This window comes from Eleginops maclovinus, chromosome 9 (genome assembly GCF_036324505.1).
Source record: "Eleginops maclovinus isolate JMC-PN-2008 ecotype Puerto Natales chromosome 9, JC_Emac_rtc_rv5, whole genome shotgun sequence".
In the NCBI taxonomy this organism is placed as follows: Eukaryota; Metazoa; Chordata; class Actinopteri; order Perciformes; family Eleginopidae; genus Eleginops; species Eleginops maclovinus.
Window position 1 is genome coordinate 23,623,003 of NC_086357.1, and position 21,344 is coordinate 23,644,346.

The 21,344-nt window shown below is 41.7% G+C and overlaps 3 protein-coding genes across 3 annotated transcripts; all 3 read left to right on the forward strand.

Moving 5' to 3' along the window:
* The first annotated feature begins 2,098 nt into the window (after window positions 1-2,098).
* ptgfr (prostaglandin F receptor (FP)) lies at window positions 2,099-5,082 on the forward strand. Its single transcript, XM_063892069.1, has 2 exons — window positions 2,099-2,893; window positions 4,768-5,082. Exons 1-2 carry the CDS (start codon window positions 2,099-2,101, stop codon window positions 5,080-5,082), a joined length of 1,110 nt encoding a protein of 369 aa, XP_063748139.1.
* A 1,473-nt stretch (window positions 5,083-6,555) lies between these two features.
* On the forward strand, window positions 6,556-10,466 carry btf3l4 (basic transcription factor 3-like 4). The gene is made up of 6 exons (XM_063892259.1): window positions 6,556-6,682; window positions 7,128-7,189; window positions 8,326-8,439; window positions 8,671-8,872; window positions 9,862-9,921; window positions 10,110-10,466. Exons 2-6 carry the CDS (start codon window positions 7,136-7,138, stop codon window positions 10,154-10,156), a joined length of 477 nt encoding a protein of 158 aa, XP_063748329.1. The 5' UTR covers window positions 6,556-6,682; window positions 7,128-7,135; the 3' UTR covers window positions 10,157-10,466.
* A 228-nt stretch (window positions 10,467-10,694) lies between these two features.
* zfyve9b (zinc finger, FYVE domain containing 9b) lies at window positions 10,695-20,035 on the forward strand. The gene is made up of 16 exons (XM_063890665.1): window positions 10,695-10,877; window positions 12,246-12,952; window positions 13,044-13,143; window positions 13,223-13,419; window positions 13,496-13,607; window positions 14,709-14,831; window positions 14,996-15,151; window positions 15,776-16,000; window positions 16,083-16,165; window positions 16,243-16,347; window positions 16,437-16,587; window positions 17,115-17,195; window positions 17,445-17,607; window positions 18,168-18,273; window positions 18,362-18,541; window positions 19,377-20,035. The coding sequence occupies exons 1-16, from the start codon at window positions 10,814-10,816 to the stop codon at window positions 19,536-19,538; spliced, it is 2,715 nt and encodes a 904-aa protein (XP_063746735.1). The 5' UTR covers window positions 10,695-10,813; the 3' UTR covers window positions 19,539-20,035.
* Window positions 20,036-21,344: the final 1,309 nt, after the last annotated feature.

The following is a 21,344-nucleotide window of genomic DNA, read 5'->3' on the forward strand; positions in this document are numbered from 1 at the left end:
TATAGCACTATTGCATTGCTAAGATGCTACCACAGAATAATGAAAATAAATATACCAAAGTCCCTCTGTTGTGTAATGACTTATAATTGAAATCCTTGAGCAATTGCTGAATGCTCCCTTTTCAGAGTGTAAAATTGCCAGCCCTCTTATAAATCAATAAATGTTCTACCTGCTGGGTGAGAGACTCTCTGTGCTGCTCTCAGGTCAGAGGGTCTTTTGTTTGGCCTCTCACACTTTTCCCTTTTGGAGCACTTTAGTTTCCTTTCATGTGTCTTTCATATATTTGGTGACGCTCTTCCTTGTTGGTTTGAGTCCATGTCTGCTTTTTTACTCAGTGAGCTAAAGACCCACACGAGCGTTAAATAATGAAAACAAAACCTGGATTTGCTGTATGTTGTACAAAGGAAATTGCAGTAGCTTGAGAGGTTGTACAGACAGTAGCTGTAAATCTGATTCAGTAAAAATATTAGTTTTTAAAACACCAACACCTAGCAACGTACACACCACGTCTTTGAAAGAGAGGACTTTCTTAAGCATTCAAAATCAGGAATAATAAAAACAGACAGTCGATGAAAATGGACTGCATTAACCCACCGGACAACAAAATAACTCTGGGAAAAAAACTGCATCTTATTCAAAGCATGCCTGTCCCCAGACAGCACAATATAATCCAAGCCTGGCTCAGATGTTTTCCTAACATCACATAATAGTTTTTTTTTATTTTGAGAACCTCAGACAAACATGTTGTTTCTCGGCCTATACTATTATGGTCATCAAAGGTTCAGTGCTGGATAATGAATCATGAATCTGTTTCAAATTGACAGTGTCATTTTCTTCCTCACTGTTTTCCTACTTGAGGTTGCTGCAAAAGGAAATATCCACGAGGTGATGGAACACATGACTGATGGGAAATAAATATTTCATGAATAAATACAAAATAAAAAAGCATTTCCTCAAAGTGATTACATTTTGTACAAAAAACAGCATTTTTTAGTCGTGTTTTATCTTTTCGGACAAAATAATTCCTTACTCTTCAACACTCCTTTTGGAACAGAAACATAAGACTGTCAGTCAGCTGCAGGTGATTTCATTGTCACAGACACAGCCTGCACTTCTAGGACATGATGGGAAATTATTGAACAAGCTTTTTCTGCCATGCTGACACAAGCAGCAGGAGTTGGAGCAATAACACATAGGCCTACATAAGGAAAATATTGACACAAGATAATTCATACTTAAAGCCTCAAAGATAAGTATTTTAACAGAAAACTATATGAAATGTGTAGCCCTCGAGGAATAGGCGTGTTTTTGATGAATTTCGCCCCCACACGTACTTTAAAGTAGGGAAACTGTGCGTAATTGCAAGAAATAACGGCGTGCGTATTTTGGAAAGACGTCATTTTCATGCCTGTCCACATTAGGGAAAAAAAACACAAAATAACATTGTCTGTAGGGTGCCACAGATGTGTACAGCCTCCAAGGTGGGAGAGTTATGAAGTGACACCTCGCACACTGAAGCTGTCTGCCTTCACGGGTCTGGCTCCAGCGAAGCGCAGAAGGAACAAGTTGCACAGATCGCCAACTCGACAGGATTATTGAGGAGAGACGGCTCGGGATTCAATGGCATTTACTGCCGGGCTGATTACACGTCGCTTTATTGACTTTGATAAAAGACACAGAGGGGGACGAGGCGTTTGAACAAAAGATCAAAACAGAAGAAAGGTAAGGAAGTGAGGTCGATGTTCACCAGAAGCTGTCATTTACAAAAGTTATTGGCTATTGAGAATGTGAACATTTACCAAAATATGATGTTTATTCTGATCACTAGTATTGATAAAAGTAGCGTTCACTGCACCCAAGGTCAGACCCAAAACTGCATGTGAGCTGTGTACTAAAATGTAAAAAAAACACCACCCTATTATAATGAAGCTGGCTAGTGCTCTGAATCAGAGAAAGTATGCGTTGATTTTGGAGTGATATCTCACCAGTAACACATTTGCATGCATTTTTAAAGCATCTGAAGTTTAAATCCAATCCTACAAATGAAAAGATGCATCCAAACTACCAGTTATCCCCCTCTCCAGATTTAACTTCCACCATGTCAGCCAATGGGAGCTCAGAGGCAGGTTGCAGGTCAGATGTCAGACCAAGCAACAGCACCTGCAGCCAGAAGGAGCTTTCTATCACCGCCTCTGCCATCTCCATGACAGTGGGCGTCCTCTCCAACAGCCTCGCCCTCTTCATCTTAATCACCTCTTACAGCCGCATCCGGATCAAGTCCAAGGCATCCTTCCTGCTGTTCGCCAGCAGCCTGGTGGTCACCGACCTGCTGGGTCACCTCATCAACGGCTCCCTGGTGCTCATTGTGTACAGCTTCCACAAGAAATGGGAGACGTTTGACCCCCACCACATCGTGTGCAGTGTCTTCGGGGCGTGCATGGTGTTCTTCGGACTGAGCCCCTTGTTCCTGGGGAGCGCCATGGCAGTGGAGCGCTGCCTCGGAGTCACCAGGCCTATCTTCCACTCCACAGCATTAGCCTCCCGTCATATGAAACGGCTGCTGGGACTCACCTGGCTGCTGGCTGCTCTGGTGGCGTTGCTGCCAGTGCTGCTGTTGAGGCCATACAGGGTTCAGAGATCCAGGAGCTGGTGCTTCTTCCAAATGGAGGAACCCAAAGACTGGCTGGATGTGCTACTGCCTCTGCTGTTCTCCATGCTGGGGCTGATGGCCCTGCTGCTCTCCATTGTGTGTAATGCACTGACCAGCTGCACTCTGCTGCAGGCCAGACTGCGCCGCAAGAACCACTGCAGAGGCACGTCCTACCACATCGAGATGATCTGCCAGCTGCTGGCTATCATGTTGGTGTCCTGCGTGTGCTGGGGTCCGTTACTGGTAAGAATTCTCCTCAGTAGACTTTTAAAGAAAACATTTCAGGTTCATATTTGTATGTTATGCCTCTACCGGGACATGTCTCCATGCTTTAATGTTCAAAAAGCTCTTTATTTTTCTCGTACTGCCTGTGCTGCAGCACCTCTTTTCACCATCTGTCTGAAACCAGAGCCCAGTCTGCTCTGATTGGTTAGCTGGCCGGCTCTGGTGGGATTGGACGACCGCTTAGAGATGTCCTGTCGCTTAGCATATCATGTAGAATGTGTTGGAGCACTAGCCAATAGAAGTGTTACATTGTGATGTCACTATGTAAATAAAGGAATCTCTCTGGAGGACACTTTGGGATTTTACCGTTTGCAGACCATTTACATGCACAAAAACCCATGTTACACACTACAGGAAATGGCCAACATCTGTCCTGGGACTACAGATGATAATAGAATCTTGCCTAGATAGAAACTCCTCAAGGTTTATTCATCTGCTTTGTTCCTGTCAAATATACTTCTCAACAAAAAATACTCAACTTAAACCTTGCAGTTTGTTTGGAACTCCACTAATATATGAATTTGTCACAATTAGTAACCTTTTGCACAGCTATCATTACACTTATTTCCCCACATGCCATTATTTTTCTAATGTTCAAACCACATCTCCTACTTGCCAGTGTGTCTGTCAAGGATTCTGAGCATTGGTAGGTGTAAAGTGACAGCTACAGTAAAATGGGTTTTGAAGTGAGATACTGGCATGGCAGGTTTTATTATCCGATGTGTGACGAAGAGATATGGTAGTTTTTCTGCTTCCTCTTATCTGTCCATCCCCCTCATTCTTTGCCACTGAAGCTCTCCTCCATTACTTTATCACACCAAGGCTCAAATGCTTGGATACTGCTGCAGTGTGTCTGGATATCTGCTTTATTCCCCCCACATAAAAAGAACTTTTTGCTCCTGGTTGAAAAAGTTGTGTGTTTCTATCTCCATCTCCTTCTTTACAAACATGCTCTTCATAACACTCCCTACATTCTTCATGCTTTCCCAGCACTGCTCCAAAAGTACACTGTGATTTACATCCGTCACTCATTACATGCCATACTCCTCGCCTGCTAAAATACTTAACATATTTTTTGCATGTTTTTCTCCATAGATGGAAATATGAACAACGAAATGTCCGTACATTTTTTCTATTAGGGTATTGTAAAACATGCTATACGTCCTGTACATTTGGATCATAGCAAATTTACTTACATTTACTTTAACTTACATTTATTGAGTTCAAAATCTTGTTGTACATCATGATATATTTGTAGAAGATAAAAGACTCAAATGAGTAAAAACCATCAGTTTCCAAAGGACGAGTTGAAACACGTAATTACTGCTTTCATATATCACTAAATCTAAATGATTAGATTTACCTGAATCGCTTCTATTCGAGTCCTTTGTTTACTTCTGTGGCATAATGACATCAATATGTAACATGAGCACTTCTGTCGGCTAGCACTCCAACACATTGTTCGTGATAGGCTAAGGGGCAGGACATCTCTGAGAGGTTGACAAAGAGCCGGCCAGCTAACAGACACAGACACAGAGCCGGCCAGCTAACAGACAACAGACAACAGAGCCGGCCAGCTAACCAATCATAGCAGCCTGGGCTCTGGTTTCAGACAGAGGGTGAAAAGAGGTGCAGCAGCACAGGCAGTATGAGAAAAATAAAGAGCGTTTTGAACATGTCACAGTAGAGGCACAAAATACTAATATGAACGTGAAAATGAGCTTAATATGTCTTCTTTATATAAGAGATGGAGAAGGACATGACTTAAATTAAATGATACATTGTACAGTTGTCTATCTATGTCTTATTTGTCACTTTCCATCATTTCCCAGATCCATGTCATCATGATGAGCATTAAGTCCAATGACGAGCCTGCATCTTTCAGTCTCCTGATAGTGGTTCGTATGGCCACTTGGAACCAGATCCTGGACCCCTGGGTCTACATCCTGCTGAGGAAGGCCGTTCTGAGGAAAATCTTCATGTTGTTCCACTCCTGCTGGGGCTCAAACTCTCATAACCTTCATCGCTGGCAGCGAAGCCGGCTCCACAGCTCGATGGAGACCAGCAACTCGGGAGCTGGCCCCTCTGACTCACGCTTCCTCAGTAGGTTACCTGTGCCAGAAACTGCGATCAAATACATCACCTGAACCCAGGTCACAGTGCTTTGATCTGAGGGGAAAATACAGTGAGAAGCTGTGAGGACATGCAGAACTATGTTGGAATACAAACAGTCAAAGTTATGACGTAAACAACAAGTATAAAGTTTTCATGTTCTCTTTTGAGTTTTAGTATAGTCACCATGACCTGGCAGTAGTGTGCTTTATTGTGAAACGTGGGTTAGGGTTATCTCAAATGTTCACAGTGCTCAAAAATTGCTGTCACCGTAAGATTTGTTTGTTATTTCACTTTTTCTTTGGAAAACAATATTGTTTTTGAATCATAATGCTGGTGAAATGTAGCCAACTGTGCACATGGCACTGTTTTCTTTCGACCACACATATAAATGGTAAGTTTATAATGGATTACGATTCAAATGTGAACATATGGTGAATGTGGAAAACAAATGACTGCAGCAGAATGTGAAAAAAAGTAAGATAACTGAGCTGTAAAGCGGTGGTGGTATCCGTAGGGATTTAGCTAGGGAACCAGAAGGTCACCAGTTCAAATCCCTGAAAGACCAAGTGCTACCGAGGTGTCTCTGAGCAAGGTACCGTTCCTTACACTGAAACTGGGTGCTGTACAAATGCCCACTGCTCCTATCACTAGGATGGGTCAAATGCAGGATGTATATTTCCCCTGTGTGGGACGATTAAGGGTTACTTCTTCTCAGCAGCATTTTGTATTTGATCTAAGTGATTTAAGTGTAAATAGCACACCCTGATTACATGTTTGTGGCATTTATTTATCTATGTATCTGAGCAGGATCATCAGTGGTCAGCTTGTATTTAATGTGTACATTACTTTTAATGTATCTCTCTGCAAAAGTACTTTTGTAGCATGTCATCTTTCATGAAATGTTTTTCTTGTGCGAACCATTTAATAAAGGTGGAACATGAAAAAGAAATCATTAATATTACAGAGCAAATTGAACCTATTTTAAGTGTTTTTTACAGGTGTTTTTTATAGTATAATGTTATAATTATTTACCAACAAAAACATTTTATCATGATAAGGTCTGTGAAATGTCGGAGTGCAGTTCATTGTTCATTTATTATCAATCATAATTGTTAAATGTCAATTGTATTATGTAAAATACAGTAAAATGGTGACACAATGGATGCTGTGAATATTAAAATAAAGCAGAAAACAAATACATTTTAGGATTGTGCATCTGTAAATTACGCTTGATATTTCATCAATTAGTGACTGAAAAGTTTAATTGACTACACTTGCATAAAATAAACACTCATTTAATGTAACCATTTACAATAGCTTTCATTTAAAATAATATGTATTTTCACTCAATTTAACATTTGTTCTCATTATTTGTGAAAAGGCATTTTTTTCATGTTCAACAGACACATTTCAAGTCTAGAGGGAAGCTTCTCCTCTCATCATCGCCTCATTATGGCTGTGGCGTTTGTTGGTGTAATACATAACTATGTCCAGTAGGTGGCAGCACTGCATCGAATCCCTCCAGCTGTTTACACATGTAGAAGAAGAAAAAATCCGTATGATTCGTGACGTAATCTCTTCCTCGTAACCTCCATCTTTCAGAACCGCATGCCTGTGTGGACATTTGACCAGGTTTGGCACCATAATTGTTGACGTGTGTGTCAAGTGGGGGTCCATGTGAAGTGTGTGGGTGTGTTCGGAGCAGAGCTGTCGGGCCGAACCGAACCGTGACAAGCTGTGTGTCCAGTGTGTGTGTGTGTGTGTGTTCAGTGTGTGGCCCTGTGTTGTCATCTCTGCAGCTGCATGTTTAGCTAGTGTGTGTTGTTAATATTGCAGCGAGCTTTCATTCAAATGTCTCTTTAAGGCTTTATTATTATTGGTTTACCTATTGACAGTAAACATGTGTTTGTGTTACTGTATGTTGTTCTGTATTGTTCAGGGTTTTTTTCTGGTTGGCTCATGTTGTTGTTGTATCTCACACTCGTCAGTGAACACAGCAGCATGCTAGTTGTTTAGCTGGTTTCACTTCACATTCATTTGTCTTCAACACGTTGCCTTCAATTTTCATTTTCTGCAGGTCAAAACATGAATCAAGAAAAACTAGCAAAACTTCAAGCCCAAGTGCGGATAGGAGGAAAGGTGAGTTTACAATTCAGGAAGTGTTTTATTGTTATGATTGGGATTATGAAAAGGTGTGTGATTGTAGGTAATTGCTCTGCTTTTCATTATGTCAAATAAACTACACTCACCAAAACTCACACTGCATCTTTCCATGAAATAATGTTGTTCTGTGTTTTTTAGAGAACAGTGTGTTTGTTGTATTTATAAAATTCACTGTTAGATTGGCTCTGTTCTGGAGGTGACGGGTTACATGTTCAAAACTAAATCAGAATGGGTGCATGCACAGCAGAGGAAACTTGAAATTAATACAACACTATAAGTCTATCAAAAACCTATTTTCCAGCCCATAAATTCAACTAAGAGCCTCATTAAAATCAAATGAATGACTTTGAGAGACACATTTTGTTGACGTGTGTCGGGTTGAACGTGAATATCTGTGATATGATGCTGTACATCACGTCTGTTTGCCTCTTATACTAATGAATGATGCTGTTCAGCTGCAGGAAAACTGGAAGCGTGAAGTTTGGAGACATGTGAATCTTTAAAATAACAATGATAATATTAGGATGAATACTGCAAATAAATGATGTAGAACTAAAACAGTCCTTAGATTCAAACACTGAACCTGTGACTTTAATATCCTAGTCTTAAACGTTGTGTGAACTTGATTTTATTTTGACTTTTATTTTTTTTAATCTGTTTTACCTAAAGCATGACTGAGCACCTATAGATTCATCTCATTTGGATTTATCTGATAGTCGAACAAAAGCTGTAGTTTTATAGATATTATTTTGGGAAATTGATAAGGGCATATTTACACTATTCTGTAACATCTTTAAACAATCTGTACATTAATGGTACATAGTTTGTCCACTGGAGATCAATGAATCAGCAGATGGACCAATATTACATTTCTTTAAACTCAGATAACTATATCCATATCAGTTTAAAAATAGGTCTGGCTATAGACTAACATTGTGAATTCATCATATTTAAATTGAATTGAGAGCTTTGGGGGAAATATTTATGTAAACAACCAAGGTGATGTTGCCTTGTAGCCTTTCCTTTTTTCCACCTAACGCGGTCACCATTGTAAGTCATAGCTCTCTTCTGGTGGCTGTCATTAAGGAGTCTTGCATCTACTTTGATTTTAGGGATCTGCGCGCAGGAAGAAGAAGGTGGTTCACAGAACGGCAACAGCTGATGACAAAAAGCTTCAGAGTTCATTGAAGAAGTTGGCTGTCAACAATATTGCTGGAATTGAGGAGGTAAATTGGTGTGGATCTTCAGCATAAGCAAACCCTGGATGTTATCTTACCTATTCAATTAATGGAGGCTTTCTTTTCTCTGTGGCTGTAAACGACACTGATTTCAGGTTTTTCCACACTTTCTTTGTCGAGTATTTCCTAAACATTTACTTGGCATAGATGAACTTCACAGATCAGTATGGAACAAACACTTTTAGCGGTAAATGTGAAAACTGCATGGTCTCTTCTCAGGTGAATATGATCAAGGATGACGGGACAGTGATCCACTTCAACAACCCCAAAGTTCAGGCCTCCCTTTCCGCCAACACCTTCGCCATAACGGGTCACGCTGAAACCAAACAGCTGACAGAGATGCTCCCCGGCATCCTCAGTCAGCTGGGAGCCGACAGCCTCAGCAGTCTGCGCAAACTGGCAGAACAGTTCCCTCGGCAAGGTGGGTCTGCCTCGACCTTCACTGACCTCTGACCCTCTACCATCGCTGTGAAAGAGGAAGATGATTTAGGGAGGTTTGACTAAGATGAGTCACATCCTTTCGGGGGAAACTTTCAATATCATTGTGAAAACTCTATTTTAAACTAGCATAATAACATTCTGGTTGCACTTGAGGATTTTAAGAAGTATTAGTAAGAAAAATGTACTACTGAACACGTGAAACGCAAACAATTTTATTAGGTTTGTCGCTCAGGCTCTTCTGCAGACAATTGACAGGGAAAAAAAGACAAATTATTGGCCTTTCTCTGCAGAGCAACCAGTTTGTTATCTTCCAATAAAACCTTATTACAAGCTCACCTGCCATCTGTGTCCAATCAAGGTGGTTGTCTGAATTCATGGCCACTTTAAAGCAGGTGGCTTGTACCAATCGAATTCAATCCATTTGTACATTGACAAAAGATATGAAAGAATATGATCTCTAAAGTCAGGCATAATTGAAACATAAATAAAATATTGTTAGTTGATAAACAAGTAAACATGTCCTTCTTTGGAGCTGACTTACTGTATTTTACAGCAGAAATTGGGAGTGGAGAATTAAGGGTTGCATGACCTCAAGCAGCAGTGTTTCAATCTTTACAGAAACTGGTGTAGAAAGTGAATTTGTGGTGGATACATGTTTTAATTTAATGATCAAAATAAACTAAAGGTCACATGTTGGTGATGATGCAGCTTCATGTCACCCGCTGTAACGTTGTGGCGTATTGATGAGTTTGTATAGTTAATAAAACTATAAAGGTTTGTGGCTCAGAGGAAGAAGATATATCAGGCTTTGTCGCACAGAGTGAATTAGTAAGGTTAATAAATGTTGTCTCTTTTTATTGCTGAAAATAACAAATGTATAAAATGTAACCAGACTTTTTCAAAAAATATTGAAAATCTGCATGAGATTTTTCAAAAGCTAAATCTATTATATGTTTTATTTCATCTCAGCTCTCGACAGCAAGGCTCCAAAAGCAGAGGACATCGAGGAAGAGGACGATGATGTTCCAGGTATGAACCAGCAGACGTTTGAAAGTAAATTAACAGCAGGTCTCATAAGTCTATTATGTAGTCAATAAAAAATACCCACTGTGTTCAGTGTGTAGGTTTTCTGCTGTAATCCTTGGAAAAACTCATTTTGGAAAGTAAAAAACAGTTTCCTAACGTGTCATAATTCACAATGTGTCGTCTTTCTGCAGATCTGGTGGAGAACTTTGATGAAGCATCAAAGAACGAAGCGAACTGACGCACGTGAAGTTCATGTGCACTCGGGCTGGACTGCAATGAAGAACCTTCTCCTGTGTTTTTAAGTCTATACAGACATATCAGACACTACCCCCAGTTTCCCCAAAAACCAGAGACTTTTCTATTTTACGATGGCCCACTGATGTCCATAGTCAGACTGGCTTGCGCGCTTATAAAAAATAAAAATGAAATACTCCCTTCTGGTTAAACCCCTTCACCACACTGTCAGTCATGTTCAGGATTACAGTGGTCAGTAAAGTGAGTCTTAAGACTTTTTTGTTTATGAAACAAAATAAAAGTGATTAACATTTTTTATATGGTGCTGTGGTCATTGATCATTTTTCAGGTTTGCATGGATCTACTAATGTAATCATATAACCATTATGCATGCAGCCTGGCTTTTCACATCCCATCATCTGACATTATATCTCAGTTGTCTTGGCCTGTATTCTGTCCTGCAGGCTGTGCAGACAGCAAACTGGGGAGGGACGTTTCTGCACACCTCTTGAGTTTCTTCAAAGAGCTGCAGAGAGACACAGGGGAGGAGGGAGATCACAGAGAAGGGGGAAGAGAGGCAATATCACCCCATCCTCCGCTTGTGAGCAAGGCACTGCTGATTGAATCCGTGCTGCTCGGCTCTCTCATGTAACCGGATAAAATGCTCAAGTTCTTCTCTGCGCGGGATGACGAGAATGAAAGCCTTTTGGGAGGAATAACTGAGGGTAAGAAATGCATTCCACTGCAGCGGGGAGTGGATGATTTACTCCCCCACTCATAGCCTGTGCTTTACAATGTGATGATACTGCATGCGCGTCTGTGTTTGTCACAGAAAATCGCTGATACAGCATTTGGCAGCGCGCATAGTCCGCATCATCTGTGTGTGTGTCTGTGTGTTGCGCACATATCCAGTGTTGCGCACCTTAACGCGCTGTCTGCAGACAGTAAACAGCGGCTCCCACTGAGGTGTCCTGCTCTGATGTAACGGGGTGAGTGTCGCATTGCTGCCGGCCTCGGTGCCTGCGAGCGGATTAAACATTGTACACGTGTGCTGCATGCGTCACTGTCCCGGGATGCGATCATCGCTCCGCTCATCCGGATCCGTGCACCGTGTTACCGGGAAATATCCACTCTATTGCCCTCAGCAGGAACCACACGAACCGCCTTAATGTCTATGTGCGGGGACTGCAAAGCAATTTAATCTAGAGAATAAGATCATTTCCATTCACTATAAACCAGAACAGCCAGTTATCGAGTTTTTCTCCTCTTACAGGGTCCTGAGTCATGAATCACTTGGTGCTCAATGAAACACCAGCTATGGACACATTAACTCCCCTCTTGTGTGCTAGTAATTAACAGTAATGGTTATGACGTAAGACAGAAGAGTGTAAGAACAGTAATTGGCTTCAATCAGAGAAGGTATTTGCCTTTAAATGGAGGAACGCAGTCATTCAGAATTAAATCGCACATTTGACTATATTTACAGTAGTTCCTTACTAGATAAAGCATGATGTGCAAGTGATGATTTGGAAACCATCCAGGCTGAAATGTGCAAACCATTTAATTGTATTATGTGCATTTGTCTTTGGTTTATCCATGACAGCCACTTAACAAATGGGCTTATGGTTCAAGCATGAACACCTGCAAGCCAGTAAAAACCCTGTATGTAAATCCTGTGTGATATGTGGGAACAAAGCCTCTGTTGAACTTTTGGCCTTCTGGAGAACTATAGCAGTGATGACATATAAACAACAAACAAATGTATTGTTTTTACATCAATATTTAGTCCGTAACAAACCTCTTTTGTTAACCACACGTTTTCCTCTGTTGTGAGCTCAAATACACATCAAGGGCGAAGGAGTGCTCATGCTGCCTTTACTGATGATTGAAAGCTGAAAGGTGTTTTCGGGGTGAAAAAATATATTAACACATGCTGTTAAATGGCCACTTAGCACATGTGAACATTTCCCGTCTAATGCACATTATTAATAAGCATGCACTCATGGTGTGTGTAAGTGTGTGTGCTTGACAGAAAAAGGCAAAAGAGACATTTAGTGGTCTTGATATCATCATCATGCTCCCCCTTGAAACAGATGAAGGAGACAATCCGTCTCTCCAGGACACCAAGCACCACTGGCTGAACAGACCCTGCCTGCTGGTGCTCAAAGATGGAGATGTGTCCAAACCGGGGCTGGGTTGTGGCCAAATTAGAGCAGAATCTCCCTCTAAGACCTCTTCAGAAGCATCGGTGAGGAGCAGCTTCAGTCCATGTGTGCAGAAACCATCCGAACCTCCTGCCGACACCGCTTCTCCCTCCCAGCTGGAGGAGGGCAGCTGCACTGTGACCTCCATCTCCACATGGGGTGAGAGCTGCTTCGGGGAGACTCCCAGCCCCCTGGTGCTGAGCCCTGCCGAGGCTGCATGGCCAGAGGAGGACCAGGAGGAAGAGGAAGAGGTTGCCGATGAGGAAGAGAAGATGACGGCTCTCCCATCTAAGGAGGACTCTGTGGTTGAGGAGAAGGAGGTGGAGGAGAGACCGGAGACCAAGGTCAAATCTGATGGAGGAGATGAGACGAGCAGCAGTGGGGAGGGAGCAATGGGGGAATGTGCAGCTTCTCCTCTGGATCCCGACAATGATTCCCAGCTGAGCCCTATTGGCATTTTGTCCAAGGATCGAGGCACCGTGCTCGGGGAGATTGCTCCAGTGTGGGTCCCCGATGCTCAGGCGCAGGTCTGCATGAAGTGTGGCATCAAGTTTACGTTTACCAAGAGGAGGCATCACTGCAGAGCCTGTGGGAAGGTGAGGAAAGTGTAGGATTCAAATTAGACTTAACTCGTGACATGTACTTGATGTGTGAAATGTATGTTGTGTGTCATGTGTGTATCGTCAGGTTTTTTGTGCAGTTTGCTCCAATGTGAAGTTCAGACTCACACATCTGGATGGAAAGGAGGGACGAGTTTGTGTTTCCTGTCACTCAACCCTCCTCAAAAGTGAGCACAGCTTAATTTTTATTGTCAATTAAAGCTCAGTTTTATTGACAATTTGCAAAAGTAATTCTTCTCTCCTCAGGGACACCTCCAAGGGGGAAAAGGAGGGTGTGGTTTGCAGATGAAATTCTCCCTATTAAGCAGTCGGAGTCTGCCCCGACCACACCGGTACGAGGGTTTTCTCCACTGATGAGACGAGCGCTGGGCGGGCCTTCGAGAAGTCCTGTTGGTTCACCACAGATCAGGAGAGCCTTGAGACCAAATGGGACTAATATCAATGTAGGACCACCCAAAACATAACACATTGTTTTGAGAAGAATAAAGGTCTTACTGCTTTTTCTCCTTCTTCCTCTAGGAGGCCTGTGGTCCTTATGGCTGGGGCACCACAGCTTTAGTGAGTAGCTCTTCAAACCTCATCCCTCTGGACGGCCTGCCCCCCATCCTCACCTCCACCGGGGTCAAAGGAGGTGAGACAGCTTCCATCCAATTTGAGCGGCAGAGTGAACGATTTAGCAAAATGACTGTGAAGATTTATTTGCTTATGAAACGCAGATGCTTGTAATTTCATGACCGTGGAATATCTTTTAGGCCTTTTCCTTGGTATCAGCATTTCCTGAAAGTGTGCATGGTGCAAAGATGAAAGGAAAGGCCCAAACATAAGGGAGTCCCATGCAAATCGGGAAGAAGAAGGCAAGGTGAAAAGTTAGTCTCTGATGTTGAGGAGCTGACAATGTGTTGCCAAAAGGAAGAGCAGAGTAAAGCATCAAAATGAAGTGACAGCAAAAGCAGAACAACCTGAATGAAAGGCATGTCTGCTGTGAATAAAGTAGTGATTTAGATTTAGATTATTCCTATGACTACTCCCTACTGGGCTTCCACAGCAAACATTATGTAGACCCTGTTCAGCCTGGTTAAACAGCATATAGCATTAATAAAAGCTAACAGTCCATGCCTCTTAACAGGGCCAGGCTTAGACAATGGTTATTAATCCTTTCCCAGCAATGAGTTTATTTTCAAACATGAGTCTGGAAGTCATTAGGTAAGCTCTTTTATTTGCATACAATGTCAGGAGAAATACTTCCTTGTGCCAGCTAGCAACAAACCATTGTCTAAGCCTGGCTGTAATAACGATGCAAGGACTGGTAGCTTTTATTAATGCTATTGTTTTTAAACGCCCCTGTTTAACCAGGCTAAACAGGGTTCACATTATGTTTACTGTGGCAGCCCTATAGGGAGTAGTCGTGGGAATTTTAGAAACATAAATACAGTAATCACTTCTTCTATTCAGAACAGACATGGGTTTTTTAAAAAGCATTATTCTGTAGCTATTTGAGACTCTTCCTTTTTGTCAACACATTGTCACTCACATTTTCACCTTGCCTTTTGCTTCCTGATGTGCATGGGACTCCCCTTCTGTTTGTGCCTCTCCTTTCAGCTTTGCACCATGCACACTTTACAGAAATGCTGATACCAAGAAAACTAAAGTTGAGCATATTTCAAGGTCATCAAATTGAGCAGTTGTAGAAGAGTCTTTTGTTTAATGGCGGTGTTACTTTGTCTTTCTTCAGATTACACTGTGGAGGAGCAGCCCTCTGAGACGCTGCTCATTCAGGAGCTGGAGAGCGGCAGACCAAAGCCCCTGGTGTTTGTCCTCAACGCCAACCTGCTAGCTATGGTCAAACTGGTCAACTGTACGTTAGATTGTTCTTTCTATTGTTGAAGTGCTCAGAGAATGACTCGATTGCAACACATTTTACACACTGCTGCTATCCTACAAAACAGTGCGACTGAATGTATTGTGAAGTAAAACACTGTCCTTGTTTACCTCTGAGATTATGCCTTGGTTGTGTGACAGATGTGAACAGGAAGTGCTGGTGTGTGACGACTAAGGGGATGCACGCTGTGGGCCAGGTGGAGGTGGTGGTGCTGCTGCAGTGCCTGCCTGAAGAGAAGAGCTTCCCCAAAGACATTTTCAGCCACTTCATCCAGCTGTACCGGGACACCCTCACAGGTCAGGCACACACACAGTTATACAGTCTTAGTATTACTGGAGATAACTCGTTATTTTCAGCTGTATGCTGAGGGAGGGTGGGTGGCCCTCTCTCTCTCTGTCTCTATAAGCTGTGATACACACTGGGCTTTATTTATTTAAAAGGCCTTACTGGTTTTCTAACCCCCTCAAAGCTTGGTTTGTTCTTTCAGTGTGGGGGCTGTTATTGAACACGCTTCAATGATTGGATAATGTGGCAGGTTCCAGATTTCTTTTTTCACTGAGCTTGGAAAATCCAGTTTTTCTTATAACATCGAACATCAAGCAGAACAATCTTCAACTATAAACTTTGCATTCATCCTCAGGGCAATTTAAAATATGAATGTCTTTCTATTCCACCTCTAGTTGTTCTTGATTTATTATTTACAAGTGCTTTATTTATTATTAGGCTTTATATTTGTGTTTCTTGGGGCCTATTTGTGTGTTTTTTTGACTTGGCTAAATTTTAAATGAAGTCTCTACCTCAGTGCATTAGTAGTATGGATGTTTTATATAGATCTTTGCCCATTTTTCGAATCTGAAATGGTCATTAGGGGTTTTTCCTGCTATAATTACACATGTTTCCTTCCCACTGTTGTTCTGCAGGAAAGGTTGTGAAACACCTGTCGCTGTCTTTGTTGGGCAGCAGTTTCCTGGGCAGCACGGAGCACGCGGGCTTCCTGTACGTCCGAGCTACTCTCCAGTCCCTGCAGGGTCTACCTCTGCCAAACCAGCCCTATCTCTTCGGCCTGCTGGTTCACCGAGCAGAGCTGACCTGGGCCAAAGCTTTTCCTCTGCGCCTCATGCTGCGATTGGGGGCCGAATACAGATGTAAGTCAGGCCTGGTAGGACATGTTGCATCTGAAATGCTACAGAATTTTTCTTCAGTTAAACATTATATTTCTTGTTGCAGTTTACCCGTGTCCACTGTACAGCGTGCGCTTTAGGAAGCCCTTGTTTGGAGAAATTGGCCACACTATAATGAAACTGTTAGTGGTGAGTATGACAGTTTGTCAAACCTATCCCACCTTCACCGTCAGTTTAACTTTAACGTTTCTCTTGTCTTGTTTCAGGATTTTAGGAATTACCGTTACAGCCTACCGATGGTGCCGGGGCTCACTGTGGATCTAGAGGCTCAGAAGACCAACATAAAGATACCAACCACTGGCTATAATGAGGTGAGAGTAAACCTTTAATGCATCACACAGTTATTAAAGATCTTTATGTACTTTTCTTTTAATCAATGATCATCTTTCTCTCTCCTTAGCTGATGAAGGCTTTGAATAAGTCCAATGAGCATGTGCTGGCCATCGGGGCGTGCTTCAATGAGACCGCAGACTCTCACCTCATCTGTGTGCAAGCAGAGGACGGCCAGTACCAGACCCAGGCCATCAGCATCCACAACCAGCCTCGCAAAGGTAGGACAGCATACTGTGAGAGACAGCAAGATATCAAGGGCTGGACTTCATGATACAATATATAAGGGGTGGGAATCACCAGGGTCCCCATGATACGATACTATCGCGATACTTAAGCCACGATGCGATAGTATTGTGATTCTACGATATGTATTGCGATATGATATCTTGCGACATGGCGCATTTCTGATTTGTAGATATTTAAATATTGACATGAAATACAAATATACAAAAAACTGAGTACAGTATAATATGACTTAATACTCTAAAAAATAAATAAAATATGTGTAGTATTGGGATGTAAATTGGAGAGCTGTGCAGATATTGAAAGAGGTAGCTTTAGACACTAATGTGCAAAACATACAGAGTTATTTGTGGGATTTTGGTCCACCAAACTAAATGAAGTTCCCTTAAGTAACACAAGATGGCACTACACAGGTTTTAATGTGAATAATGTAAAAACAAATGTACCGAGACTGTAGCTTTATAGTTTTCTCTAAACATGTTCTCTTTCGTTTTTATTGCAGTTACTGGCTCCTGCTTTTTTATATTCAGTAGTGCTCTGAAAGCGTCGGCAGGATACCTCGCCAAATCCAGCATCGTAGAAGGTAAGCTGTCCGCTCAGAGGGGAGTCAGGTTCAGGAAATTCATTATTTACTCTGTTTTGATCAACAGTAGTGCATGTGAGCTATCCTTCATCACAGCTGCTTTATTCAGAATGTGTTGATGTTGTCATGTGTGTGTCTGTGTACATTTTAACAGACTGTGTGTCTAGGCGTGTGTTCGTGTTGCTGCATGTGAGTGTATGAATGTGTGTGTGCGTCTGTTTCTCCTGTTTCGCTGTCCACTCTCCCCAGATGGGCTGATGGTGCAGATCACCGTGGAAACCATGGCGGAGCTGCGCAGGGCGATGCGGGAGTTGAAGGACTACACCGTCACCTGCGGACGTCTCGACCAATCAGAGAGCCAGGAGCTGGTGCTCGTGCAGTGGGTTGAGGAGAAGTGCACTGTGAATAAGGGGTGAGTGTTTGTCCATGTGTCTGATGTTCATGGGGCAGAATGAAGCTTTTATACATAAATAGAAGAACACTTATTACCAGTGGTGAATGTAACTAAGTACATTTACTCAAGTACTGCACTTAAATACAATTTGAGGTCAACATTTAACTTTTTACTACACTTTTACTAACTTAGGTTACTTTAATTACTTTTAAAAACCTGATTCAACAAATATAATATAATAAACAAATCCATTATTATGGGTTAAGATAGACTAAATCATTCCTTGGCTTCCTGACAGTCTAATACAAAATAAACTCCTCCTTCACCAGCTGCAACACTTGGACTTTATATTAAGTTAGCACGTTTTAGAATTAATTAAGTATATTTTTATGCTATTAATTGAGAAGCTTTTTGAATGCATGACTTTCTGGTTTCACAACTTTAGTAAAAGTTCTTCCTTTCACCTCAGAGTATATATAAAGATAGTCAGGCTTTAAAACAACCAAGCAATATACCACTGCATTTGAATGTCTGGTCAATGTTGTCAATACCTGGTGATGTGTGTTTGTCTCCTCCAGTGTTATCAGTCCCATCGATGGGAAATCCATGGAGTCCATCAGCAGTGTTAAGATGTTCCAGAAGTCGGAATATAAAGAAAACGGGAAGATCATTCGCTGGACCGAAGTACATTTAATCCTCTGCTTAAAGTATGAACATAGATCAACCCGAAACCGCCTGCTGCTCTCTTTACATGTCTGTCTGATGTGTGCAGGTGTTCTACCTGCAGCGGGGGGATCTTCCCAAAAGAGGAGCGGGTGAGTCTGCTGAACACGACCGGCTAACGGAGCGGATCGCCCGGGCGTTCTGCCTGGCTCTGTGCCCACACCTCAAACTGTTGAAAGAGGACGGGATGGCCAAGCTGGGGCTGAGGGTCGCCTTCGAGTCTCAAGAGGTCAGAAAGATGTTAAGGGTCACAGCAGCTTATTGTTACTAAGATAAAAAGGTTGCTTCGTGAATACTTCCATACAAAGCCAAACATGCAGAGACATATTTGTTAAGAATGAAGTTCAGATAGAAATTTGACTTTTTGACATGTGGTCTGCCATTGAAAAATTATAATGGTATAGAAATGTAAAATTTATGTGAAAACAAGTGAAACATCTGCAGAACTCCAGAAGAGAGCCTAAAATCAAGCCGCAGTATCTGCACTCTGGCTTTCATTTGACGAGGTTAAGCTACCTCAAAATAACACATTTAAATGTATCATTTTGTTGATTAATTTATATTATTGATGTCAGTGTAAAACATATAAGTAAGGCAGGCAAAGACAAAGCAAAACAGAGATATAGTTGAATTGTTACTAATTAAAATTAATATTCCTAAACTTAGATAGCCAGAAATATACATTTTTGGTTTATACATTAGTGCCTTAAATTATGTGGAGACTATGTTCAGGCATTGTTCGCATTTGTCCTAAACGTACGTATGGAAATTATGTTTTGGGTAAAATCATCTGCCTTAAAATGCATAAAATAAAGCCAGAGCAACCTTAAAATTCACATTAAATTACATGTTATTTATCAATTATTTTATTAACTGTAAGACATTCACATCATATGTAAGATATATTCAATATTCATTCACTTATAAAAACTCTTACTGGTCTTTCTTTGGTGGTGAAGACATGGAGAATATGACTCACACATTGCAGAACTGTAAAGTTTATAATCCGAGCTCCAGGGTGTGTGTATATTTAGACTGATTAGAGGTCTGTTTTGTAACTTCAGGTGGGATTTGTGGCGGGGAGCAATGGGCAGCCGCTCCCCCCTCGGTACCTGAACGCCCTGGATAGCGTGCTGATCCCCGTCATACACAGCAGGGGGCGCAAGAGAGGCGACGAGCCCTTCGTGATGGAGCTTATATTTTACATCCTGGAGAACATCACTTAGAGCTCACACACCCACCACTGTTTCATCTTTTTAAAAACCCTGACCACAGCTCCGGCACTTTCTCATCTGTGCCGCCTTCGAGGTTCAGGGCAATAAAAAGCATCCAAAGGGCGAACCAGACCACATCCACGGTCTGCATCCATCTCATCCACTCACGAGTAGAGAGGCGTGGTCTGACTCTTAGTGGTTTTCTGATCCCACCCCAGACAATCAGGGTACGCATGATGGACCATCAGATCACTGTACACGGTGCAGTAGTAGCAACCTCATAGCTTGATATCATTCACAATTCAAATACCTTTAAAGTGGACGCTGGATTCAGCCCCACGACCTTAAAGCAAAGAGAAAAAGAGAATGACTTGAAGAACAATAAGTAGTAGCTCTGTAGCGATTTGATGCACTGAATGAATGCCTAAAGAATGTTTTCATACTGGATGTATTTTAATTGACTGCTCATGAAATGTAATGTTGGCCTGGAATTAAACATGCAACAATGACCGAGTAACTGCCTGTTCATTCAGCAAACTACTCAACACATTTATCCCAATACTTAACTGTAGTATTGCCATTTTATGCCACGTAATACTTCATTTAAAGAAGCTCTGTTTTGCTTTTGGGCTTTTCCATTTCCTGTAGTGAGCTATGTAGTTTTGTGTGCATGTAAATGGTCTGCAAAGGTTAAAATCCTAAAAATATGTAAACTGCTCAATTGGAAATCCCTCGTACACATTGTACGTTATAGGCCAGGGGTGTCCAAACTACGGCCCGGGGGCCAAATGTGGCCAGCAGGCCATTTTGAATCGGCCCTCTGCAAATTCTAAAAGTATAATGCAATATGGCCCACAAATTAAACTCTTGCTCGTCTTATATTGCACTACTCAAATATATATGTTCAAATATATTAATGAGCCCAATTTCCTAATAAATTCAGTCATTTAAAATTGAAAACATTTTCTAACAAATCTAAGTTGAAAAAAAGCCCAATAACTTATTTCTATAACAAGCTTGAAATTTATCCTTCCTATTTACTCTTATCAGCAATCTGAGGCTGCCAACAAAATAAATGAAACCCTAGAGAGAGGCAGGCCCGGCCCTGGTTAAGAGAAAGATGTGTGTTTAAGGGCGCCACTAGAGGACGCCCCCCACCAATTTGATGACCTGTAGGAAAGGCCGGCCCTGGAGAGACGGGATGTAGGCTTAAGTTAGCAAGTTTTTTCTGAACGCGTTTTCAAGTATCGCGCATTATTTACCTACATTTGATTTGTTTTGCTAACTTATAACTTAACTATTGAGACAATATTCACCTCTATCAGTGGCCCAGCTCTCCTTATATTTTTCGGTATTAACAGGGGTTTGGACACCCCTGTTATAGGCTAAGGGGCGGTACATCTCTAAGCAGTTGGCTAACGGCATCAGATCCGGCTAGCTAACCAATCAGAGCAGACTGGGCTCTGGTTTCAGACGGGGAGTGAAAAGAGGTGCTGCAGCACAGGCAGTATGAGAAAAATAAAGAGCTTTTTGAACATTAAAGCATGGAGACTTGTCACAGGAGAGGCACAACATACAAATATGAGCCTGGCAGTGATCATAATAGGGCCTCTTTAAAGTAAATATAGTACTTTTGGTTTATCTTCACTACATCTAATTCATTACAAACTAATGTGACTTTATTAGGTAGACCATTCATGTGCAGTCCAATCCAACTATATTGTTCAGTTCTGATTGAATCAGAGGTATATTTCACTACATTTATCTTTGAACTCTGCACTGGTGTCGAACTTATCTTTAGATGTTTACAATGTTTTG

Bases quoted from the DNA above. Each gene is read 5' to 3' on its own strand.
- ptgfr (XM_063892069.1), top strand. From the start codon at position 2,099: ATGTCAGCCAATGGGAGCTCAGAGGCAGGTTGCAGGTCAGATGTCAGA. The intron at 2,894-4,767 runs GTAAGAATTCTC...ATCATTTCCCAG, and splicing joins TGTGCTGGGGTCCGTTACTG to ATCCATGTCATCATGATGAG.
- btf3l4 (XM_063892259.1), top strand. From the start codon at position 7,136: ATGAATCAAGAAAAACTAGCAAAACTTCAAGCCCAAGTGCGGATAGGA. The intron at 8,873-9,861 runs GTGGGTCTGCCT...ATTTCATCTCAG, and splicing joins AGAACAGTTCCCTCGGCAAG to CTCTCGACAGCAAGGCTCCA. The intron at 9,922-10,109 runs GTATGAACCAGC...GTCTTTCTGCAG, and splicing joins AGAGGACGATGATGTTCCAG to ATCTGGTGGAGAACTTTGAT.
- zfyve9b (XM_063890665.1), top strand. From the start codon at position 10,814: ATGCTCAAGTTCTTCTCTGCGCGGGATGACGAGAATGAAAGCCTTTTG. The intron at 12,953-13,043 runs GTGAGGAAAGTG...GTGTATCGTCAG, and splicing joins ACTGCAGAGCCTGTGGGAAG to GTTTTTTGTGCAGTTTGCTC. The intron at 17,196-17,444 runs GTAAGCTGTCCG...CACTCTCCCCAG, and splicing joins CAAATCCAGCATCGTAGAAG to ATGGGCTGATGGTGCAGATC.